General features: G+C 44.7%; 1 protein-coding gene across 8 annotated transcripts in view; it reads right to left on the reverse strand.

Moving 5' to 3' along the window:
• LOC133393396 (probable serine/threonine-protein kinase DDB_G0277071) overlaps positions 1-23,575 on the reverse strand; it is an 86,773-nt gene that overhangs the window by 31,810 nt on the left and 31,388 nt on the right. For 5 of the 8 annotated variants that reach the window (XM_061658246.1, XM_061658245.1, XM_061658240.1 and 2 more), the window contains exon 2: positions 20,691-21,423. In XM_061658246.1, the coding sequence (XP_061514230.1) occupies positions 20,691-20,711 (21 nt within the window). In that variant the 5' untranslated portion in view covers positions 20,712-21,423. Of the gene's footprint in view, positions 1-17,255; positions 17,446-20,690; positions 21,424-23,575 lie in introns of those variants that run through there. The other 3 variants (XM_061658243.1, XM_061658244.1, XM_061658248.1) reach the window with 3 other exon arrangements.

Below are 23,575 nucleotides of genomic sequence, written 5' to 3' on the forward strand. Positions count from 1 at the left end.
AAGATCAACTCTTTAAACGGCCTGGTGGCCTAAGTGGCCATTGTGTAGCCTTCATAAGGTGCGAATTAGGTGCCAAACATAAAGGTTCCGGAACCGGAGTGACCGTGGCATACCGTGGTGTGTTGTAGTAGTCGCGTCCAACAGGCGAGAGAACGGACCGATTGGTTCCACAGTTTTAGGTCCTCTAACATTACATTCTAACTGCAATTTCTGTGCCAGGGGCGCGCTGTTGTGCACGGATGATGGTGATTATTTTCATAATCATGTTAACAGAAACGTCTGGTGAACCTTTTTTCGATTCGCTTCCAGGTTGTGTTTTTTGTCTAGATACTTTCGGTGTTGGGTGTGGGAGTGCGCGACCCTCACACCGTATTGGAGCAACAGTGCATGCATTCCAAAGTGACCACTCCCAGCCAGCCGGTGCCCGGACATGAAGGTGAAAATTAGCTCTATTTATTTACCCTTGCCTCTCCCATTCACTGCTGTGCTCCAATGGGTCTCATGTCGTGAATTATGTTACGAAAATGAAATCATTCATCTTGTGCCCGCTAGGACACACGGACTAGCTGCGGTGGTCTAGAATATCCTTGAAGAATGCCACTGGAGCCCCCTGTTTGGTTGGGTGCTGAGGACCACTCACTTCACTATAGAGCAATATTGGGCTTCAGGGTTTTTCGAGAGCAACTTGGTCGAGCACCTCGAGGGTCTGCGTATATATCGTTAGCGTTTAAACAAATATGCATGCACCGTCCGCCCCCGTCTGGAATGGGTTCGCTTTGGGGGAATTGACTAAACAGCTTCAAAATGGACAAAGATTGCGATCGGTTGGGGGAAGGAAAACAGAACCATGTTCGAAATACCCCGCCTTTTCGATCACCAATTCAGTCCTGTCGCGAGCCAAGACAAATAATAAACTGACATTTAACATCTCAATTTCTCGAGACCTTCAGAGACAGACAGGGGAGAGGGAAGGGTCCACTAGTGCGTTTGGGAGTGACCGTGCGTGAGTTATGCGCGCGTGCGTCTCGCTCGGACGGGACAAGATTGAACGGTGGCAAACGATCGGGTGCACCGCCATTCCTATACCGGCCAGAGTGACTTATTTTTCGGTCGTTCCAAATAGAATGTCCTTCCCAAACTTAACAACTCTCATGCTCTAGTGCCTTAATGTGTGTTGTCTGGTACGGTTTATGTGCTCCGTCGGACCATAAATCCTTGACCCAACTCTCCCCCCGCTGGGCGCGTTGACAGAACAATTTGGGAGAATGGGTGTCCCGCGCCAGAATGTATGTCTCTATTTCAACGAGAGATGCTTATCGTTTCCTCGCGCAATAGTTGCGCTGTAAACGGCTCGTTAAAGGAAATCAATCAAATTTTGTTGCTCTACCACAGGGCACTCTTTTAAGGCTAGTAGATCGAACGGTTCAGATGTCGCACAGATAGTGCCTTTATTGCATCATCAAAGGCGGCAGTTTCGTAGCGTGTGGTGCCGTACCGAGGTCGCTGCATACACACCAATTGTATCGATTTTCCTGCCGATGATGACGCAAAAAAGACCTCCATTGACGTTTTCTAAACGTTGAAGGAAGGTTCTAACACACACACACACCCAAGGACCCGGCTGCGATTATGATGGCAAACGACAGTAATTTTGCATCGCTTGCACATGCATCTAATTGTGTGCGGGAGAGAGGGAATCGACCGCGGTAGACCTGCATTATCTGCCCACGCGTACAACAAAAGGGCACCCCCGTCCGTGCGGCTGAGGGTGGCCTCATTTAAACCATTGGCTAATGTTTCGAGCTTTGCCGGCTCGTAATGATGCTTAAACCGACAATTTGCTTCCTTTTTGTTACGATTGTTAAAAAAACGCCGTTGCCTCCCTTCTTGCCCATGTGCACACTGACATTTGGCAAAAGCTGACGGGGCGTTTTTTTGCAGACGTTTTGCAACAAGCGTGCCAAACTTCCTCTTTTTTTGTGTGCATATAATCGAGCCTGCTACTGACGCCGGTAGCACACCTACCGCATTTGTGCCGCATTGCTGACCCTCAAGAGGAGTAGAAGTCTGGTGCTGCAGTTGGGAGCCCTCGGTAACACGTGGGACGCAACGGTCCTAACCCCTAACCTCGTGCACAAAATCATCGACATTATCGATTCGATTTGCATGCTTACCCCGCTGCTGGTGGCGGTGATGGTGTTACGTCCTCCGGCGCAGCGACAGGGTTAATTTGAGGTGCCGTATTTAGGTAACGAGGGTTGAAGGGTTACCCAGAGCCGAACCGAACGGGGTAAATGATAGCCTGGGAGAATTATTGCCACATGTTTCGGTAAGGAGGAAGGATGGCGTGATAGATTGCCCGGCGGGGAAAGAACGAGTATTCAGACTGCTCGATCGGAACAAGGAACGGCTGTGTCGCAATCGACAGGGCAATGCTGGGGCGTACATTTGCAGCAGCAGTATCGAAACGGTTGGCTGGTGGTTAGTTCGATATGATTAGACCAGCGCTCGTTGGTTGTAGAACGCTGAACGGCATTACTGATATTGATATGGAGACACACAACAAGTGCTTTGGTGTGTGGTACAGGTTTGAAATGGAAATGAGGTTATGAATGGATGATAACGCATTTAATAAGTAGGCTTTGGGAGTAGCTTTTCTAGAATTTAATTAAATCAACATTACATCACTAGCTTGCGTTCATCCATCTGGGGCCACAATCCACGAGGAAACGTTAAGTAATCGTCAATAAATGTAGGGTTCCAATAGAATCTTTGCCTTTTACAATCATTTCTTACTTCGTAAATTTGATTCAGAACAACTATCAACATGAGTGCAAAATTAAGAATGAGAGCATGATATAAGATTTGCCAGGACTTATACCTAACTGATCCAATGTACAATATCTCAGGTGCAAAATCTGAGAGCAAGAACATGTCAATTCAGCGATTTCATCGAATAACAAAACTTTTGAAAGCTTTTATATAACATGTACTTCATTTTGCAGGCTATCCATGCTTCTAAGCTGAAAGTCTCATTGTAAATTGAGCAGAACACTGGAGCAATTGACATCAATAGAATTCCATCTAAAATATGGTTCTCAGTAGCGATAAACTACTTCGTTAATTTGAAAGTTCTCAATGTGTTCGCGTATCTTCCATGTTGTTGTGCTTAATGTTTAACAATATGTTATACACATCGTCATATTTTGATGTCGTATGATTTCAGTAGTCAGGTACATTCATGTAGGATTATGAACAGGAATAAGCAATTATAACTTCGCTAAATGCTCCTCGCTTCTTAGTTATAATGTTAGTCAGAGTTTTGGATATATGAGAAGAAACAAAAAATTAAAAGGAACTGTTATTGTTCCTGTATGCAAAACCGTAGAACAACGGTAAAGTGCACGGCTTAAAAATGTACTCGACGTAGTCATACTATAGGAACATGATCTAGAGATCTACTTACATCTCTACGTTTTCAAACAATCGTGAAATATAGTCGTTATTAACGAATTCAATCAATCTTTTCATACAGTGAAGGTAAGATGATCTCTAAGATGTCTAAGATGTAGTATCTTCAAGATGAATTGTTTCTGTTAGATGAACATATTGATGGTCTCCTTAGATTCCATACATTTTCTGTCTCTTCAAGATAAATGTCTCCTCAAGACGAATATTCTTCAAACTGCATATGTGATTTGGCATCCTTCATGGCATTATTTAAGGTGAATTTTTGGATGACATTTCACAAAAAAAGTATATGAATATCTCTCTAAACTGACGGTTCCTTCAAGATTCACCTGAAAGAGATTCCACTGTAATAATCAGCTGCTCTTCATGGGAATCTTGGAAGAATTCATCTTCAAATCAGCAAAATAGCGAGTATTTCAATTTCAATTTTACATTTTATTCAATATAGAAGGCCTGACTGACAGACACGCTTTGCAATGATACCGAACGATCCCGTCTCTGATTTCATAATTTGATAAACATCTATAAGCGTATTGCTGCATTTAAACTCAAGTGCGTTGTGTGGTACTTGAGTTTAAATGGAGCAATCCATTACATCTATAAAAAAGTGTATTTTGCTCTTTGCCTGTTATGCAAAGGCAACTTTGGACAGGATCCTTTATCAATTATGTTTCCCAAACGTTGTCCCATTTGCTTGTTGTCTTAAGCTGTCTAAGGCGCTTCTAACAGAAACATAACTGCTAAACGATCCGCTCCCGGGCACTCACACGGTGGGGACCACCCAGTATCTATTGGATAGCCACCGGTTGTTCATTGGGCAAGCATCAAGTACCTCCGCTGCCTACCCCTGTGGTGCTACCAGTCCTTTGCAATCTCGATGCACTTTTCCCATCATTTCGGCGGCAGCGGGTGCTCGCGTCCAGTGCAGGGCAATCGTAATAATAAAACACATGTATCGTAATAGCATATTTATGTAATGAGCTCTCTCCCCCGTTTGCTTGCCCGTTTTGCGGGAGTCACCCCGAGGGAGTTTGTTCTTTTTTTATCATCATCACCCTTCCGCCAGCCTTCCTGCGGGCATATGCACTTAAACGACTTTTTGTCTCACTGTCACGTGGTTTGCATGAGTGAAGTTGAGTGAAAATATAAATAATACAAACGTGATTATATGCACACACCGTGTTCGATTGGAGTCGCGAGAGACTGTTCGGGTTGGATTGGAGAGCCTTCTGCAGTTTGTCGTTCCCGCCAGATGTGGGGGGCGAATCTCGGGTGGTCTCGCGTCCACAAGCTCGCCGAAGCACCTTTGGTTTCGCCCGGGCGCTACCTTTTTGTTACACATTTTAAACTGTGCGATGTTTTCTTTCTGTGTCCCTTTTTCCCCCGCATTTGGCTTGGGTTGGTAAGGGGATTTCCCACTGCAACAGATCATGTGCGCCGCACACATTACCATGTGCACTTGGGTCAGCGACAGTTGTTTTTTTTCTCCTACGGCCGCTCTACTAGTGGCGCCAGGTAATGGGGGTAGTATGTTTATTTTTTTTCGGTTTCCTCCACCTATCGAACACACATGGGCTTTCCCGCGCTGTATGTCCCATACTGTCCCACCTTTCCTTCCCCCGTTGCCTCCCATCTAATCCTTCAACATCGTGAACGTGACAAACGGGGCCGCCATCGCCAGCACCCGTCGCCGAACTATATCACGTATCACACCGTGAGGGGGGGACTAGGAGATTGTCTCTGTGGCCAGTGTTGGCCGGCCGATTGGGCACACCGTATATTTGCAATCGCGACCAGTTTTCGCGTGCCTTGCCGGTGTCCTGCTTTCGATACTTTCCGACAACAACGCACCGACGCGACGACCATGGCCAGCCTCAATGCGCGAGCGCGACCCACTCCACGCGACCAAACCGACCGAACCGGGTGAATGGCAACGCGGTTTCGTTAGATAATGGTGGGCAAGGCAAGGCAAGGTTGGGAAAGCAAACAAATTTGCTCTCATTGTTGCATGGAAATTACTTCCTTGTCATCGGTTAGGTTCGTTAGCTCGAGCCGTGGTTGTTGTATTTGCCCTGCCCCCCGTACAAGACAATCAAGATTTAATTAATGATGACATTTCAATCATCGGACGCGTTTACGTTTTCTTCATCATAAAGCCTATCAATTGGCACAAAAAACGATCCCTTTAAAATCCGCTTATGGTGCACGATCGATACTTATTTTGAAATGTTAATATCGTCACAATCTTATTCTGCGCAAGGACATATCCACACACATACGCATTCTTGCACACCTGATACACAATTCGCACACTTCTGGATGAATAATTTACCTCCAGTAACTGCCGCTCGGTTTCTCACCCAAAGCTGATGAAGACCATGGGTTAGCCTTTTTTTTTAGCGATCACTGCTCGCGAACAGGTTCGTAACGCCGCCGTGGAAAGCGATAAAGTGAAAATGAGCCATCAAATAAATGGTGGAAATAAAATAGCACATTTAATAGTGCGTGTGCCAGCCTCACGGTGGGCAGGTTAAGGTTACTTTGCATTGAAGGCTGTGTGTGTGGATTTGGGTTTCGTTCTCCATCCGGTCGTGGAAGAGCACACTGGGAAAAGGGAAAAGAAAAAGGATAAAAATGTCTCGAAATGTCACACAAAGCGACGAACTCGCTTCGCTTTCAAATGGTGCCCCCACTTGGCGCGGAAGAGGCCTACCAAGAACAAGTACGCGATTTTGGCGAACTTGCACCGTAAAACCGCCGTATCGTCCCCGTGCACGCGGGATGGTTTTGCACACACTTTCACATTCGATTGCATCTTCGCGGGGCAGACGGCAGCGAACCCGTACCCGATCGTAAAGTGAAATGAAAACTCCGATTACAATCTCTATTACACGAGCGCGCGCCATGACTTTCGGCGTGTGTCCGACCGCCGGCTCAGCGGTGATGAATTGAAGTACTCCATTTTTTTTTCTTTTATTTCCTCACGCCTGAAACAGCTCATGCGTAGTCATGCCGCCGTGTGCAGCCCTCCTGCGGCTAATCAAACACCGGTTTAGGTGGCCAATTTTTTGTTTTGTTTTTGGCAAAACGCTCACGTTGCCAATCGGTCAATTTTGCACACAAATAGGGCCTTATTCCGATTATTTCCCTCGCGTTATATTTCCACACACGCACACACACACACGTATAAAAATGGCATTTTTCCTTGGGTGGGGTTTTTTTTCGGGTGCCCTCAACAATATGATCTTCGATGAACGATTGCTATTATTGAATGATGATGATGATTTGCTTGCACATTCATTGCACCCGAGCCCGAGTAATCGGCGTGCGAAGAGAAAGTGAAAGTGATGCCCCACCTGAGTGAGTGTGGGGCCGAGGGGTGAGGAGGAGGAGGAGGAGGAAGAAGAAACAAATGGTTTCGGCATAAAGCAGCGCTTATAACGAACAGTAAACGGATTGGTCAAAGTACTGTTTTTACCTGCCCGTAAAGTGTAGCACATTAAGGAGGCTAAATGAGGGTATCACTGCATGCGGATTGGTTCGGTTTATTATTCATTTGTGGGTTTATTTTGAATTGAGTTATTGAGGCGTACGATTTATGGAACAGAAATATTAATATTTATAAATTTTCGTGAAAGAATATGCATGTACTTTGAAGCTACTAGGGATAAAATACAGAACTACCGCTTTCTAGAATTCACTTGAAACTAGGGCCTAAGATGAAACATATTCCTATTCTGACCAAAAGCTAAAGCTAGTTAAAAGGTGCTACGAAAACAATTGAATCTAGATCATCTAAGATGATATCAAAGGCGATCCTATTGCATAAAGCGCCCTAATCAAATAGGATATTAGATTGTTATAAGATTATGATTTAGGAGATTAGGATATTGATTCTTATTCAAAATAGAAGCTAGCATTAATGTCACAATGGGTGAGTTAAATGAGACAATGACGGAAGAAATTCAGGAACGTCATCCAAGACGTACTTTAAATACTGTAACGCATAACATATAAGTATAACGTATAACGGCAAGTCGACTAGAACCAATCCTTCATAATCCTCAATATTGTTTCTCTACCATCGTCTAAATGTGCTATAACAAGGCCATTTATCACCATAAGAGCACATTGTTCCGTACTCGAATAACATGCACTATTATTACTATCCAATGAGTAACTGTCAGATGTAAGAAATCGGGCCAAGCAGCCTGTAATATAGAATGAAAACAAAACTGTCAGATCTGTCATAACCTCTAATTATATCTGCTGTCAGTAATACCATAGTAGCAGTCATGACACAAAGCTCACTAAAACTGACACTTGCTGCAAGGCGTTTGACAAGGCCTAGTTCCTATAACGGGGAACGGTTTAAAGCAGTTCAAGGCGCACGCTCCAGTAGATTTCAGCCCGACAAGTACCGGGACCGGGTCCGGTTGGCCAAAAGCTCAAACTGGGTGGAACTAAACTTTTACCTTGCAAAATGTTACTAAATCATGCTAAATTGTCACGTTACGTAACGCCACAAAGAAAAAGTCCAACCCTCGAGACACAGTGCACATTCTACTGCTCCTGATAAGAATCTACAATTATCTAACCTCGCCAGAAACAGCCAAAGAGCACGTGAAAGGTTTCCGCTTGGAAGAGTCAAACGTTGGGAGGAAACACACCACACATACACAAACACACATATCGAAGTTCCAGGGCAAATAAATACCATATCAGCAACAATGATTGCCGGAGTCCCCCCCGGTAGTAGTAGTAATAGAAGCCGCACAGATCACAAACATTTATCTCCGGTGGCCAATTATTCCGCGCGGGACATGTTGTGTGTATTATTACCTCACCCAGGAGCGCAAGGTATGATCCTTATGTTTCACCTGGCGGAACGCAAAATTTCCGGCCAAAGCAAAGGCGATCGCAAACTCGGTGGGAAAAGGGCCGACACAAAACGTCGATAGATCACTCACCGGCAGCCGGTGGTTAGTCTAGTTCAGGTACGCCCGCCGAACCTATCGATCATTCGTGAGTCCCTTCCTCCAGTGCTGTGTGTGTGTGTGTGTGCTTTACCCAATAAACACACAATGACTCTAATCGTGGCCAATAAATCTTTATCCCTTCGCCTCCCTTGAGGCCCTTTTGTTTGTTTGTCCTCTGCTGCGCTGAGCGTACGTAGATTGAAATATATTGCTAATTGAATTGTACAATGTTTTGTGGCAATTTTTCAGCTCGCTCGGTCGGGTTTTTGATGATATAATAACGTTTTTGGGGAGTAAGTCCCCGCGCGACCCGATAGATAGGCCCCCACACAAACCACATCTGTGTCGTGACAAGCTGACCAACGCGTCGTTGTTGGCATTTGGGGTACTGAAAAAAACCCTTCTAAAAACTGCATTCTCGTCGATGGTCAGGCCCCGGTTTCGAAGGAGAGCACCAGGGTGTCGGTGTGTTCCGCCTTCTGCTTACACCGTGTACGCCCGAGGCCCGATAAAATGGTGCACCTCCTACCCCTTCAGGCTGTCGTTTCGTCGACGGTTCAAATTCATCGCCGTAATTATCGTATCATAGCGCTTTGCGTTGAGCGATATATATTTTTTTCTCTTCTTAGCAACCGATCAAGAAACCTTCTAATTGGGCATTGACCACAGCAAACGGTTGCGTCTAAACGGTTGGGCTGTGCGCGGTGCAGACACACATGCACCCGTCAAGTGCTGAAACGCAAGATTAGTGAAAGTCTTCCCGGGCCACCAGACTCAAAATGGGGGGGGTCGCACATTGGTAGCAGCAACTTAAGGGCATGGAAATTCGTGCACTATGTCCAACGCCCAATCGACCACCCCGCGCGCGGTGGTGGGGGTAACGGTGGTGGTGGAGGTGAGTGTCTGTGTACATAGTAAAAGGAGTGCATGAATTAGCCCATGGTCAGTGTACCAGCCCATGCCGTTTTGCTCCAGATCGGTTGTGCAGCGGTGGAATGGCGTTAACTTCATGTGCGCGGAAATGCGATTGGCTTAGAAGCAGGGCGCGCTCGTAACTCCAACAAGAACCCAGGGGGTACTACAAGGGGAAGGGGAAAGAGCCTGTGTCAATTAATGCGGTGTCCACCCATACCCATGTGTGCCACTTCACGCTCCATTGTAGTGATTCCAGCTTCCAGCCACGACGGATCCAATTATTTCTATTTGAACTAGCCGCAACCAAAAAAAATGGGGCAAGAACGTAAGTCATAACAGATTGGGGGAAACTTCGTTCGCCTATAAGTAATCTCATGTTTAGTACGTTACACCTTCACTCTCTCCCTTTCTTGCACCTTTCCTATTGGAAGTTGTTCACGCCTTGTATCATTCAAATGAGCTCTTATGCAATTGGCGCCGCCGTTTGATTCTAAAATCGATCCACGATCGACAAAACCAAAAAAAAAACCACAACACACGTTTTGCCACTACCGGTTGCGCACTACTTATCTACCTCGTTTACCTATTAGTAGGCCTGTTTAAGCCTACGGATCGGGTTCTTAACACTCAGGCCCCATTCCGCGCTTAATCCCCATTTTCGAGCGTTATTGCCATAAGATTAAAGCGTGCTGTGGTTAAAGCACCGAAATCACGGGTGAAAAACAAAATCACGCCCTTAATGTGCGGATCCGCTGAACTGTAAGACCCCCTGAACGAAATCCGGTAGTCGTCCGGATAGTAGTTCGCCGACACGATACACGACCAGCTGGGTAATTAAGCTTCGCCGAGCACATGTTGCTGATGTCTTGATTTCTTGACCGCAGGTCCGTTTCGAAGGCATTAGGTCAGTCGGACGCGGGTGACAGACAGGTATATCGAACAAGGGAGGCTTACGGCCGCACTGAAAAGGTAAATAGTACGTCGCGCGAGTAGATAGGTAGCGGACAGCACACACCACTCTACTAGGTCAAAGGTGGTGCCAGCCTGCTGTACACACCGAATGGCAGCAGTCAATTTCAGTGCCCTCGAGCACCACAATCGTTCTCCGTTCACTGGATACTCGCTTGGTGTGTGTGTGATTGATGGAGAGGAGGGCTGGTTGTTGCAATGTCGATTGAAATGAACAGAGAAAGATTGCCACCTTGTCTGCCAGGGTGCCAAACTTAAATGAAATCATTTACCCCTGTTCCTCTCCGGTAAGGAGATCGAGCTACAGGGGTTTTCGAGCGGCCAAAAATTGGTATAGTAAAATACACACACACAATCACAATACATATGCACACGCAATTAGGCACTAGGTGTTGATGGAACTGTGCGAAATTGGAAAGTGGGTAGTGGGTTGTAGCACCCGTCATGATACTAATTGCCAGGGACGGTGCAGCTAAAGTTCTTGCAAACAATTGGCCGCTTCTTTCAACTTTCCGTGTGACATGGTTGCATCATCGCATGGGCTTTTGCTTCGGGGCTAACTGCTTTGAGGGACAGTTTTGCTGTTAATTGTGGCTCGTGTGTGTGGAGTACATTGGTCCTTCGACGACGACGTCAATCAACTCTGGTGTGGTGTGATGAAGCACATTAATTTGGTGTAGTTCATTGTTAGCAATATTTTCGGCAGCTGGTTTCGCTTAATTCGAACTAATTGTCTATAATGGAGGAAAACTGTTATACTGAGGATTAAACATCAACATATGAGAAAAGGAAGCCATACGAAATGTTTTATATAAAATTATAAGCCAATTAGGGCATAAGACTCGGTCAAGTTGTATAACAATTATTTTGAAAACCAATCATTATCGTTTGGCTAAACGCTCAATTTAGGTTTCAAAACTGTTATACGATTTACAATACAAACTTCATTTACTTAATACCTAAGTACCTTTGAGACATAAAAGAAAATCCAACAATTCTAAATAAATATGCAATAGTCGGTTTAATTAAGTGCCCACAACTTACAATTTTACATTTTTCCATCTCATGAAAAATTCAATTATTGTACTGCTTTATTTTTTGAAACACTATTCGTTATATGCTTATGAATGTGCAGTACCAAACTATGACAAAAATGAGAAGTTTGCTTTAAGTAAGTTTGCTGACAAAATACAGAGCCTATTATAGCTTAATATACGCTCAATTCAGTTCTCAAAACTGTTATATGATTTGTAGTAAAAACTCTCCTTACTCATCATTTCAGTGTCTTTGAGGCTTAAAATAAAATCCAACAATTCCAAATAAATATATATTTGCCCATTCCATACACCGTTGCTCGTATATTGCCCACAACGCAAACCTATCATTGCTCGGTCGTCTCATAACAACGCCTTCGCTCACGATGTGAGTCGCCCTTTGGCGGCCCTTACACACACCAATATTGTACGAACCGGAGCGGCCACGACCGAATTGGTGTCCCATTTCCTCACAAAAACAAAGTCGTGTGACCCACGATGCCCATCGGGCGCGAGGGTTGGCAGTTGCCATACGGGAAGGTGTCCTTCCCCTTCCAGCAAAAGGGACGGCCTTGATTGTTGCTACCTTTTTTACCACCCATCCGCAACAATCGACGAACATACACATTCCCAGCAACACAAAAGGGGACTACTCTAAAAACAGAAACAAAAAAACAGAGCTACAAAAACAAGGATCGCCTTGAACCACAAAGCAAAGTTAACCAGCCGATACTGTTGCTAACCGTGTTCTGCACGTTCGATCTGGGGCGCGAACGGTGTATTAATTCCTGTTCTTAATCTCAAACCCCGGGACAGAGCCCTCTCCCCTCCAACCCTCTCAGTTGATCGTCGAGGTTAACTACGATGCGGAAAAAAGGAAAAGTAATTCACTGGCACCATGCCCGTGGTCACCCGCCATCGTGACGTCTAAAGGCGGCGGCGGCGGCGGCAACGTCTCCGGGTTCGGTACGATGTCATGCGAGAACCCCACCCTTTCCAGCGGGTAAGCTGCGTGAGATCGCAAAACTACACCGTCCGCGCGCTTTGTGGATGAAACTAATGAGAATCTTTTACAAAAATTTGGTGAAGGGAAACGGACAGAAGAACCATCGAGAGCAGAGGAATCGAAGCGTTTTTTGTTGTTGCTGTTGGGCGATTGCAAGGAGGGGTTGGGGAAGGGTACCGCACTGAAGGACACACTAACTAGTACATTCGGCTGACATTGAACATTGGGAGTCACACAACCAGGAAGTGAGTTGGAATTGTGTTTGATACAGAAATTAACATTAGCCAGTGGGTGGAGCTGCGCAATTACCCGGATCTTGTTGAGAATTGCGATTGCTTTTTTACGCTTTTGCATATGCCTGTTGGTTTTTTCGAATTTATTTTGCTTGGACAAACACATTCGATTGTCATCAGTTAGAATATTATTTGACATTTGTTCAACATTTGTGGAAATCTACAGTCAAGACTGCAATCAGTAAACGTAACAATAACTATACAATTTTAAATCTGCTAAAAGAGTTACACATTTTATGGAAAGTAACAAATATTATTGCAGTCAGTATACGTCAAAGATTTTACAATATATAATACGGACATGATACTGGCTAATTGGTGCAATGTAATACTACTCTATTTGAACAGAGAAATTAAATCTACTGACTGGTCAGTAACAGCAATCTAAAGGCGTTTATCCAACTCAATTTGCAGCAAAGGCGTTAAAACAAAGGCCCAAATTCCCCTTCCCAACTGTGTGATCTAATTAATTTTTCATACAGGAAGTAAGGCGGTGTTTGAAGGCGCCCTCCCCGCCATAATGGCTTAACACCAGCGTGCCTGATGTTTAATGGTGCAATAAAATGGAGCTAAGCAACAATAAAACAAACGGTACACAGGGACAACCGACACCAGGGACACAAATAAAAACGAAACAAAGGTAAACACACTGCTGCTCCTACCGGCTCTATTGTGGTCATTATTTCGGTACGCAATGAATTCCAAACGGGAGCCAATTTTAATGATGCAAAACTAAGCGCCACACACTACCCGCTGCTCGGTTGTGGTTTTGATTTGTAGACCCGACCAGTGTATGCAAACAATGTTGAGCAGACAAAAATGGAAAGTAATTTCACTTCTCTGTGCAACATTACACAAAAACGCACCCGCAGGAGGAGGAGGAGAATCTGATCAACAGCCCCGTTCGGGCGTCTGGCGTTTGAAAACCGATCGTTCGCAGTCGAATCGAAAAAGCGAAGGAGCAACAGCACGAAAAAAAATGCCCATATCTCAAGGCAAGAAATGTGTACACGACGGGGGAGCAAAGGGGAAGCAAGGCAATGATATGCATGATCCTCTCCGGTAGCACATGTCGAGAAGAGCAACACAAACGGCTTGTTTTCGGACACGGTGTTGTGGCGGTACCGCCGCACCACGTTTCACGGTTCAGTGGAGAAATTCGCAATGCAAATCGAGCGGCGAGAGGGGTACAATAATAACGAGAGTACGCGCGAGTTCACCACGTCGGTAGCCTTTGTTAGCTGTATGGGGTCTTTCTTTCTTCGTTCGGCGTGAAAAATACGCAATTTTAATATTTAAGTGCGCATGTCGTACACTTGCTGCTTGCGTATAATAGGAGGCAAGGTTCGTCGCTTTTATTTGAAGTCTTTCGTTTCCCTGCGACCTGCCAAATCACAGCCAAAAACAACGTGCGGAAACTACTGAAGCAGGATCCGCGTCCTGGTACGATAGGATGTGTGTTTGGCTACCTTGCCTGTGTTTGGGCCGAATGTTTCGATGAGCCCATTTATTATCGGAACCGGGCGGGGGACAACGCAACCGAGCAAACAAGCTAGTTGGCACATTCGTTACGTTTGACTTTTACACTGGAAGTATAAATTCATGTTGACTTTGAAATGAGTAAAAACGCAAAGCAATGCATGCTAAAAACCATAGAGGCGTACTCATACCCACGCCCTGTGCCACCATGTTGGTAGGACATGGTACAATATTCGTTCCGTGGTGGGCTTTTGTGTTCGCATTAGTTACGCGGTGGCAGGAAATTGTTAACGCCTGGTCGTTTCGTTTTCCGTCGGTCATAAAACTGCACACAGGACTTGTGGTCAGTTGCCTGGGGCGCTTGGCAGGCTGGTGGGTTGGTAAAACAAAGCAAAAGCTAACGCCAAATTAAACAAGCACAATGACGCAGCCCACCTTATCCTAACGAGAATGCCGCTGTCTGCGGCTCAGGTTAGCGATCGATCGATCGAGATCTGGTGTGGATATGTTTTCCTTATTGTCGATCGTTACGTGCACAGGTGTGTGTGGTTTTGGTGTTAAAGGAATTGAAGAAAAAATAACACACCACCAACAGAACATACTTTACACTTACTACATGCAACGACCGGGAGTGGTCAAAGTGTTTGCTTGTTATCGCATCGACAGATTTCATCAGCCTCTTTGGCTACGGCCGGGTGGTGGGGTTCATGTAAGCGAACATATTTATAAACAGACTATTTATGTTTCCGTCTGTCTGGCTGGCTGATAGGCAAAGGCAAATGAAAAATCGCACCCAACAACGGGCCAGTCCGCTTCAGGTGCACGAATCCCGCAGCAGCACGACTGGCCTCTGGTTCACGATTCAGTGAACTGATTTTAATTGATGTTTCTTTTTTAATCGAACCGTACCGGGCACGATGATGATGTGCGGAATATGATATGAAGAGGCGTTACGACCGTCCAGCGGGACGAAAGCATTATTGTGCAACAGGAAATCTAGCGGAGAAGCCTGCCACTCGTTCTTCTGCACTCGTGTTGCTGATTTTGTAGGGATTTGTTTTTTTTTAATTCCATTTCTATGCAGACTTTTTGCACGCTCCATAAGAGTAGCAAAGAGTGTCTTTTGCTGTGCACGTAATAGTACGCCGGCATCGATGATTGGAAGGAAATGAGATTCAATTAGCTGATTCGAAACCATTCAGTATAATGTTTAGTGTGTGCTGGTGGGGCTTGCATGAAAATCAGTTACTGGTCATAGTTGGCTAGGCGGGTCTCGGACACAGGAAATGGTGTGCATTTGTTATCTGTGTTAGCAGACGGCGTGAAGAGAACGGAAAAGCAACGAATGTATGTGGGAAAAGCATGGGAAATATTGAACGGGCATTTACGAAATATTTAATTAAACGATGATTTATATTCCAAATACAGGCAAAATAAGTAGATGTATTCCACAATCTAATGAGTTTGTTTAAGCTGTAATACAGGGTTTTCGAGGATTATATAGACATGTTCAGCGAGTTGTAGATTCGTTCAGGCATATAATAGACTCTTTCAGCGAGATATAGAATTGTTTGGATGTAGGCGTAGACATGTTCGGTTATACTGTAGAGCTGTCACTTTCGTAGCCCTTGGACTGCAGCTTGCATCATTCTCATCTGGAGGTAAACAAACGGTTTTCGTAAAAATATGTTTGTTTTAACTAATTCATGTATTAAACAGCTTGGGGAATGATTATTAGCTACTTTTAGGACTTTTAAATTGAACCCTGCGGCACAGTGTGTGAACTACAGAATCGCTGAACATGTCTACGCCTACATCCGAACAATTCTATATCTCGCTGAAAGAGTCTATTATATGCCTGAACGAATCTACAACTCGCTGAACATGTCTATATAATCCTCGAAAACCCTGTAAAACATGATCATCTCGTTTAAAACAAAATGACTGGAACGGCCGTGCTAATGTTAATATTAGGTACACTGCAGACGATTTCTGTTCAAGGAGGTTTATGTCGCGCAGGGTATAAATGTCTGAATGTTACCATAATCTTTGAACACGGACGGCCACGAAACATAAATGTAAGCTAGAATAAAAGTGGTTTTACCCACAGAAACACAATTCCTTTACAACATTAATCACCATTTAAAATTAAACAGGAACAGGATAAATTTAAAAGAAACAGGAATTGGTTCAAATTCAAAGATTTTTGTACCACATGTCAAGATTTTTACAATCACTGTTCGGTTGGGTCACTGTTGGGTCCAGTTGTTCTAAACGAGCTATTTAGCTGATCGCGATATATTGTTCTCCAAATTCTACATAAAATTTTATTTCCTCCCAACTTTAGGATAACTTAAACTACATGCAGTTAGTAGATTGTGCTGTAGTTGTTATCCCACTACTAAACATTCAGCCAACTGAAGCCCTCGATTCTTTTGATAAGAATTCAACATCCTTAATTGATCGTGCAATGAAATTGATAACTGCTCAGATTGCAAGAGGTGCTTACCTTAATTCTGAACCACATAATTGTTTAGACCAATGGTTTTCAACCTTTTTGCAGCTTCCCCCTTCCCTCTCATGTAGGGTAGAAGTAGGATTTCATTCCCCACTCCCAAGATCATGAGCATGAGGAGAGCGTGGTAACACAAGGTATTAGATGAAGATTTTATCAAAAATTCCCCACAAAAAAAAAAAAAACAAATTGTTCCACTTGGGGGAATTCCCCACCGGTTGAAACCCGCTGGCTTAGATCCGAAATAAGTTGAAGTTCTTCCAATTATAACGTTGTGTCCTATATTTATTTTGAAGCTGGTCTCCAAGGCCAAATTTCGATAGAAATATCTGTTATCAGTTTGATGGTATAAGAGTGGGTATTAGTATATCAATCAGTCTAATTTGATTTGCAGTATGTTCAACAGAATACAAAAGAATCACATATCATCGCATTTGTTGAGAAAACATTCCATTCATTAAGAAGAATTGTGCACTGTTGTGAAGATACGATACTTCACAGTTTTTATCGGGATACCACTTAGATATGTAGCATATCACACTGTTTTTATCACCCATTTCACATTTCTGCTATACCCCACATAACTTTAATTACCTTGATATATTTAAAACAACAGACACAAAATTACATACGTACACACACTGATCTTTCCACTAGACAACGTTTGATACACGCAACACCAGAACAAAGAATATTCTTCAGCTCAGAAGACAAACTTCGCAAAACCACCACCCACAGGAAGAATTGGCCCATGAGCGACAAGAACCGATTTCGCATCTGGACTACCCGAGACCAGCACCCGATCAACTAAGTCGCCGACCTTCCCCCGCCTCGATCAGAATATGTGTTGTGTTGTTATTGCTCCGGGAGGTTCGCTGCCCGAGTGCTGCCCGAGGTTCTATCCTCTCAAATGTCAACCACATTTTTGCGTGCCGACTACAGGATCCCTCGGGACGGGTTCTGTATTTCTGGAGACCGTCAGATCTTCTGTTGCGGCATCTCGGGCCCAGAAGGGAAGAAGCAAAGTGAAAGGTTTATTTTCTTACTCTTTCGCTTCCTTCGCTATTTATCTTTTTCTCTGACGCTTGTGCTCTGTAAGACGCGACGTGCAAGAATGACGCAGCAAGAAAAGTCGCTTAAACTTACGCAAGCCCGAAAGCAAGTCGGTTCATTTGTATACGATGGCGATGGCCCCTACAACACTCACAGAAAGGGAGATGTACGCGCGGGCGCGCGCATCTATCGGACGGTTGTCATGGTGCTGGCTCTCCCTTGCCTCCTGGCGTCATCTTACCGCCACCCGTCCCGTTTAACATCCAAATGTGTGGCGCTGATTTGTGCTTGATTTAGGTTTCATAAAACGATGATAAAAGATGGGCACGATCGAAGGAAGGAATTGGACATTGATGCTGCTCTCCGCGTAGGAGATGAAGCCACCAACTGGCCGAAAAAAAAGAAACCCCCGATCGTGAGCTGGTAATAACTTACGTAACACGTGGCATCACTAGGTATCATCGGGACTGAGGGAGGCATTAGCCCTCCCTCCCCTCTTGAAGCCGATCGTCGTCAGTAGGGCTTACTCTTCCGAATGGAGAGCTCGTATTTCATCCTGCCTCAAAACGGCAACTCGGTCAGTGGTGGTGTCTGGTCGGCACGGTCCTCTAAGTCCGTCCTAAATCGTGTGCGCTGGCTCTTCTGCTTCTTCTTGAGGCCAGTGTATCTCGCTGGCCTGCCCGGGTCACGCATGCCGAACTCGGTCGGTGCCCGGGGAATAGGGGAAAACTGGAGTTTGTGCACTCGATTGCATAAATCTCATCCCAAACCTCTCACCCCCGAACGGACAGCACCACCTCGCAAACCCCCTCCCCGTGGTGCGTTTACATGACTGTTGGAGCATGACGGTCGGGAGCGGAATTGAATTTGGAATTCAGCAAACGGAAAAGGTCAGCCAGAGCGGCATCGGTGTATGTTTGGCGGCAACGAACCCGCACCGTCTCCCGCATCCGGTGATGCCTCCCAAACCCGCCCAAAGTGGTAAGTACGGGTGCGAATTTCGCTTGCGCAAGCGTCCCGAACGCGTCAATCTGTCCGGCTCCGGGTTGGTAAGATTCAATTAGTCGCAGCAGACTAGGGCCGCACACTATTGGAGCACGTCGTCCTCTGTACATCGGATATCGATCCGCCGAGCCGCCAACCATCATAATCGTGCACAAAGAAAGCGCAAAAATTGCCGCCCTCCAATTCCAATTCGTCGGCGGACATGCTGGCTGTTTTTGCATGCGCGATTAATTCCAGCTCGAACAGCTTCAACGGAGGGGGCGCCAACGTACAGGAAATAATCATCCTTTGGCAAGACACGGCAGGCTGCAATCATTGACATTTATATTAACGCCCCGTGCGCGCGCACGGTTCAGCAGGAGTTTGGAAGAATCCAACACCGCTCTATATAAGCAACTCGCCGAAAAGGTCAGCGAACCGCATCGAAAATCCTCCGTGCAAGGAAGGAAGGAAGGAAACAGGGAGAATAACCAGACACAGATCAGCCTCTTGGCGTCTTGGCAAATGAACCTCGCGCTGCCTCACGTCACTGCTGAGGAGCATCAGTTGTATACTCACTGTGTTTTTTTTTTATTTAATCTCTTTCGACCAGCTCCAGCCACACAAAGAGAGTCCGGTGGACTCTTGAGCAGTGGTTTGCCGATGGCTCAGTTATCCTCCACACTGGCTAACTAACTGAGCTGCTTTCCAAGAGTGTGCGAAACCGGTTCAATAGCACCCGCCTCAAGCCAGCAGCTACACAACAACCGGTCATTTGCTCGGGGAGAAACCTAGAACCCACGGGTCGTACAAGATCCGACGATCCCGGATGTGGGCAGATTCTGGTGCGCTGGCAGTCTGTTCACTTAGCTTAACGTCCAGGATTTGCGCCCAGCGCTTTGATTTGTTGCTCGTTTTCCTTTTACGCTAATCACAACATTGACCGGTCGTCTCAAGGTATGCAAATGTCAATTCGTCCCTGTTTGACATTCATTTAGTTGATTAAATACAGTTGGCTGCGTAGCGAAAGGCCAACGGAGCGTTGTGGAGTAGCAATAGGTTCAGGAAAGAGCACTACATTGATTTTATATGAACCAAATCGGTCAGTGCAATGAACCATGACATCTGGCGCGGAAGATCCCAAGTTATGGGGCGATATTGTGTGGTAGAGGAACAGGCACTTCAATATTCTGAGTTCTAAGATATCATGATTTGTACTAAGAATAACTAAAGATAATCAAGATGTTTGAATATTTCTGAAGATTACACAAGTAAAAAAGCTTCTGATATCATCTTTCGGGATGTCTTAAACATCTAGGTATCCAATGTTCTAAGAATTACTCTAGATCCCAAATATCTTCTGAAACATACCCATAACCATGCAAAGACAACTCACATAGAATTGCTGGAAACGGAAGTGTTGCCTTAAACAATATACAAATTATGCGCTGCAAAAGCACCACCACTCATAATTGAATAATGGGAGCTACAGAAAGGATACTTTCGCACGTACAAGCATCGTTCCAGATGCTATTTAAAATAATCATTCCACCGCGACTTGCTTTATGCAAATCAGCTGCAGAACCAAGAACGGCATCCAGCAATTCTGGACTATTGCTTCAAGGTTTCGGTACTCGGTCAGCTCGAAAGGTTAACATCTTCCCGATGCAGACGAATGCACACGCGAGACGGCAAGGGTAAAAGGTGTATTATCTGTAATCTGGTTTTAGGCACTGCCGCCAACCCAACCGCCTTCCGTCTGAAAATCGCATAAAACCAAACCGGCACGATACACCACTAATGAATTCCAATCGGTCCAGTTTTGGGGCTGTTGATCTTTCCGCACCGAAGGAAAAAGGTTACCACCTTGTGGCTGTTTTCTACATCTGATCCCATTTAAATGTGTTTCTTTTGCAACATATTGAAAAAAAACAACGTTGAGATGATACGCTTCTTCTGTTGCTACTAAGAACTAGGACCCGGGTCGCTTACCTTTTTGCATAAGTTGGCCATGAAGGGGCGCACGGCACACGGAGGGCGCGCTCAGCAAATCGTCTCGCTTCCTTCACGTCGGCCGGATCTCGACGGACGCGGTTGGTGGTGCGGCTGGTCGGTTCCGCTCCCGCTGGCGGGGACTCCCGCAGGCTTTCGTGCAAACGAGCTCCTCGTCGTTCCCTTCCCTCCTCACCTCACTTCCGGCTGCTGTACGCGGTGGCTTTATTCCGATCGAACACTCGACCATTTGCCTGTTTCATGGTCGTCCTCGTTGTCTACTACCTCTACTACCCCTGCCACTGCACCTCCTTCGATGTTGGCACTACGGTCTACGGGACACACTATATTTCACGGATAGGCCCGCACACACATACACCCGCGAAGTGGCTCTCTCGGGCGATCGATCCGACTTGCACGACACCACGATGGTGGCGACGACGACGATGCTGGAATTTGTGTTACGCAAAATTCACTCAAAAATTATGGAGGACTTTTTCCTCTCCACGCACACACACACACACACTCACTATCTCACTCACGGACGTGTGTTTTGGCGTACTTTTTTTTCGGGAAGGTATTATTGATCACGCGTGCATTGCTGGCCCGATCATGTAACACAACGCGCCTGTCGTCGGTGTAGATCTCACTCGATTGCTGCGCGCGAAGGCAAAAACAAAACAAAAAATCACACAACAATTCTTTTAAACTGGCTGTGCATTGCTGGAAAATGCTGAAATAAAACCAAAAAACACACACAGGCACATTATTTTCACTTTCCGTAAGTAATTTGAGAGTTATTTTTCACCCCCCAATTGGGGAAGGGGAAAAACAACCACTGCGGGGTTCTTTTATGGTGATTAACCTGACTATTCAGTACCACTCCAGTTTCACTTTCATTCTCTTCTTCTTTCATATTTTCTCCAACTTCTTCGTTCGCTGTTGTTTTTTTTTGTGGTTCATTTTTTGTCTCGTGTGTTTGTTACCTCCTTCGAGATAAGATATGCCAGTTTAATGTGTTGCTTTTCTTCGCCCGTTCACTGTTCTTTCTTTCGTCTTTTAGTGCTCTTTCGCATGTTCTTTTCACTTTCGATGCGATAAAACTGCTGCTGCTGCATACAAGCTGCTTGATATTGTTTTCTTTCCCTTACTTTCTGTTCTCGTTTCTTTTTGATTGAAAAGGTAGACACAAATGTGAGCAGTTTTTTTTTGTTAATGTAATTTTCTTCCACCTTCGATTTTAGTGGGTTAGTGGATCGATCGGGGTTGCTGCAGGGGCGAATCAGCTAACAGGTCACACCACCAGCCAGCAACACAGTGCGAATGACGCACCATTGCAACGCGGCTCGTACGTGCGCGTACATTACCCGTGCGCGAGTGGGGTAGTTACGAGAGGGTTGTTTCGTACGATGGTGGAGCGGCTGGCCATCGATCGCTACCCCGTAATGTCGGTAGACACATTTTGATAACGACGCAGCACGCGTGTGACGCGGTAATGTGTGCCACTAGGTGCCGAGCGAACGATTACCGTTGCGGACATTTGAATTTATGCTGGAATACAGATAAAAAGGCCTTGCACAGGGTCGGAAATGGGTCGAGGTCAGAAAACTCTCTGCTGCTTCGCAGGATGTTGGTGGAACAGATTGAAAAGAAGAAAAAACAGATGCATGGGTGCATGATAAAGTCAGAGTGTTTACGTGGAAATGTACTCACGATAAAATTTACATAATTGCAGCTATAAAACGGCAATGATTTATGGTTTCTGTTACAGCTAGTTTCGTGTTCTTGGTGGGATGCTTAAAAGTAGTGTAAAATTGATTTCTCTGTTGTAAATGTTAGGTTTGCAGTAAACAGGGTGGTCCGATGAACACGTGGGGCACTCTGCACCAAGGTTCGATTTTTCTTTATCTTTCGCCAACTCTTTGCATTCTTTGAAATGAATTTTATTAAAAAATTTTGGGAATATATTTCGTTATGTTAAAAATCAACTATTCGTTTGTATTTAGTATTCCCATTGTACAGATAGGTGATTCAAACAACCAATTTGATTTTGAAAATTAATTCATCACTGAGCAATCAGAATAATTAGTATCCTCAATAAGAAAAATTCTAACAAATGTGTTAGTAGAACCAAAAAAAAAACAATTTCATCAATACTTTTTCCAGGATTGTTCAGTAATACTTTATGTAGTGCTGGTACAACTTTGACTCTTAAATGCAACTGTGATACAAAACGAGTCGTTCACTGCTAGATTTGTTTACTGGTTTGTATTACTTCCTATTCCCGATAAACTTGACATAACTTGATCATCTTTTGAGCTTTGTGTAAATTTTTAGGTGTAACAAACTTCTGGATATTCAGAGATGTTCCTTCAGATTTAGTTAGGTGCTGGTGTTTATGAGTTTACCAAACAAGAATAGTAAGAAATACGAAACGGCATGTGCGTTGATTTCAACTAGAAAACAGTCATTTTTCGTTGGTAAAATTGTGAAGTAATAAGAACTGGTATAAAACAATGTACGATTGAAATAACCAATAGGTTTACATAAAACATGCACATAGGCCAACTAATGTACTATTAATACAAACTCCTAGATGATTAAGCTTTCGTGCAAGACATCGTAAATCATGCAGGATACAATATTTGTATACAAATTACAATTTCCTTCAAAGACCGACGATTAAAGGCTATGTCAAAGCAAAAGACCACCAAAAATAGCAGTATGTATCAAAACAATAAAAAAATTCATTCACCATCATGCAACAACGAAGTCAATTGAATCTGATGTAGTGTAGAAATGGTGGCAAACATTTCTGCAACAACAACTTCAACTTGGCCCCCACAAATTCACCCCCGAAACAGACAGTGCTCATCGATCGCATG

The sequence above is a fragment of the Anopheles gambiae genome, chromosome 3 (genome assembly GCF_943734735.2).
Source record: "Anopheles gambiae chromosome 3, idAnoGambNW_F1_1, whole genome shotgun sequence".
NCBI lineage: Eukaryota > Metazoa > Arthropoda > Insecta > Diptera > Culicidae > Anopheles > Anopheles gambiae.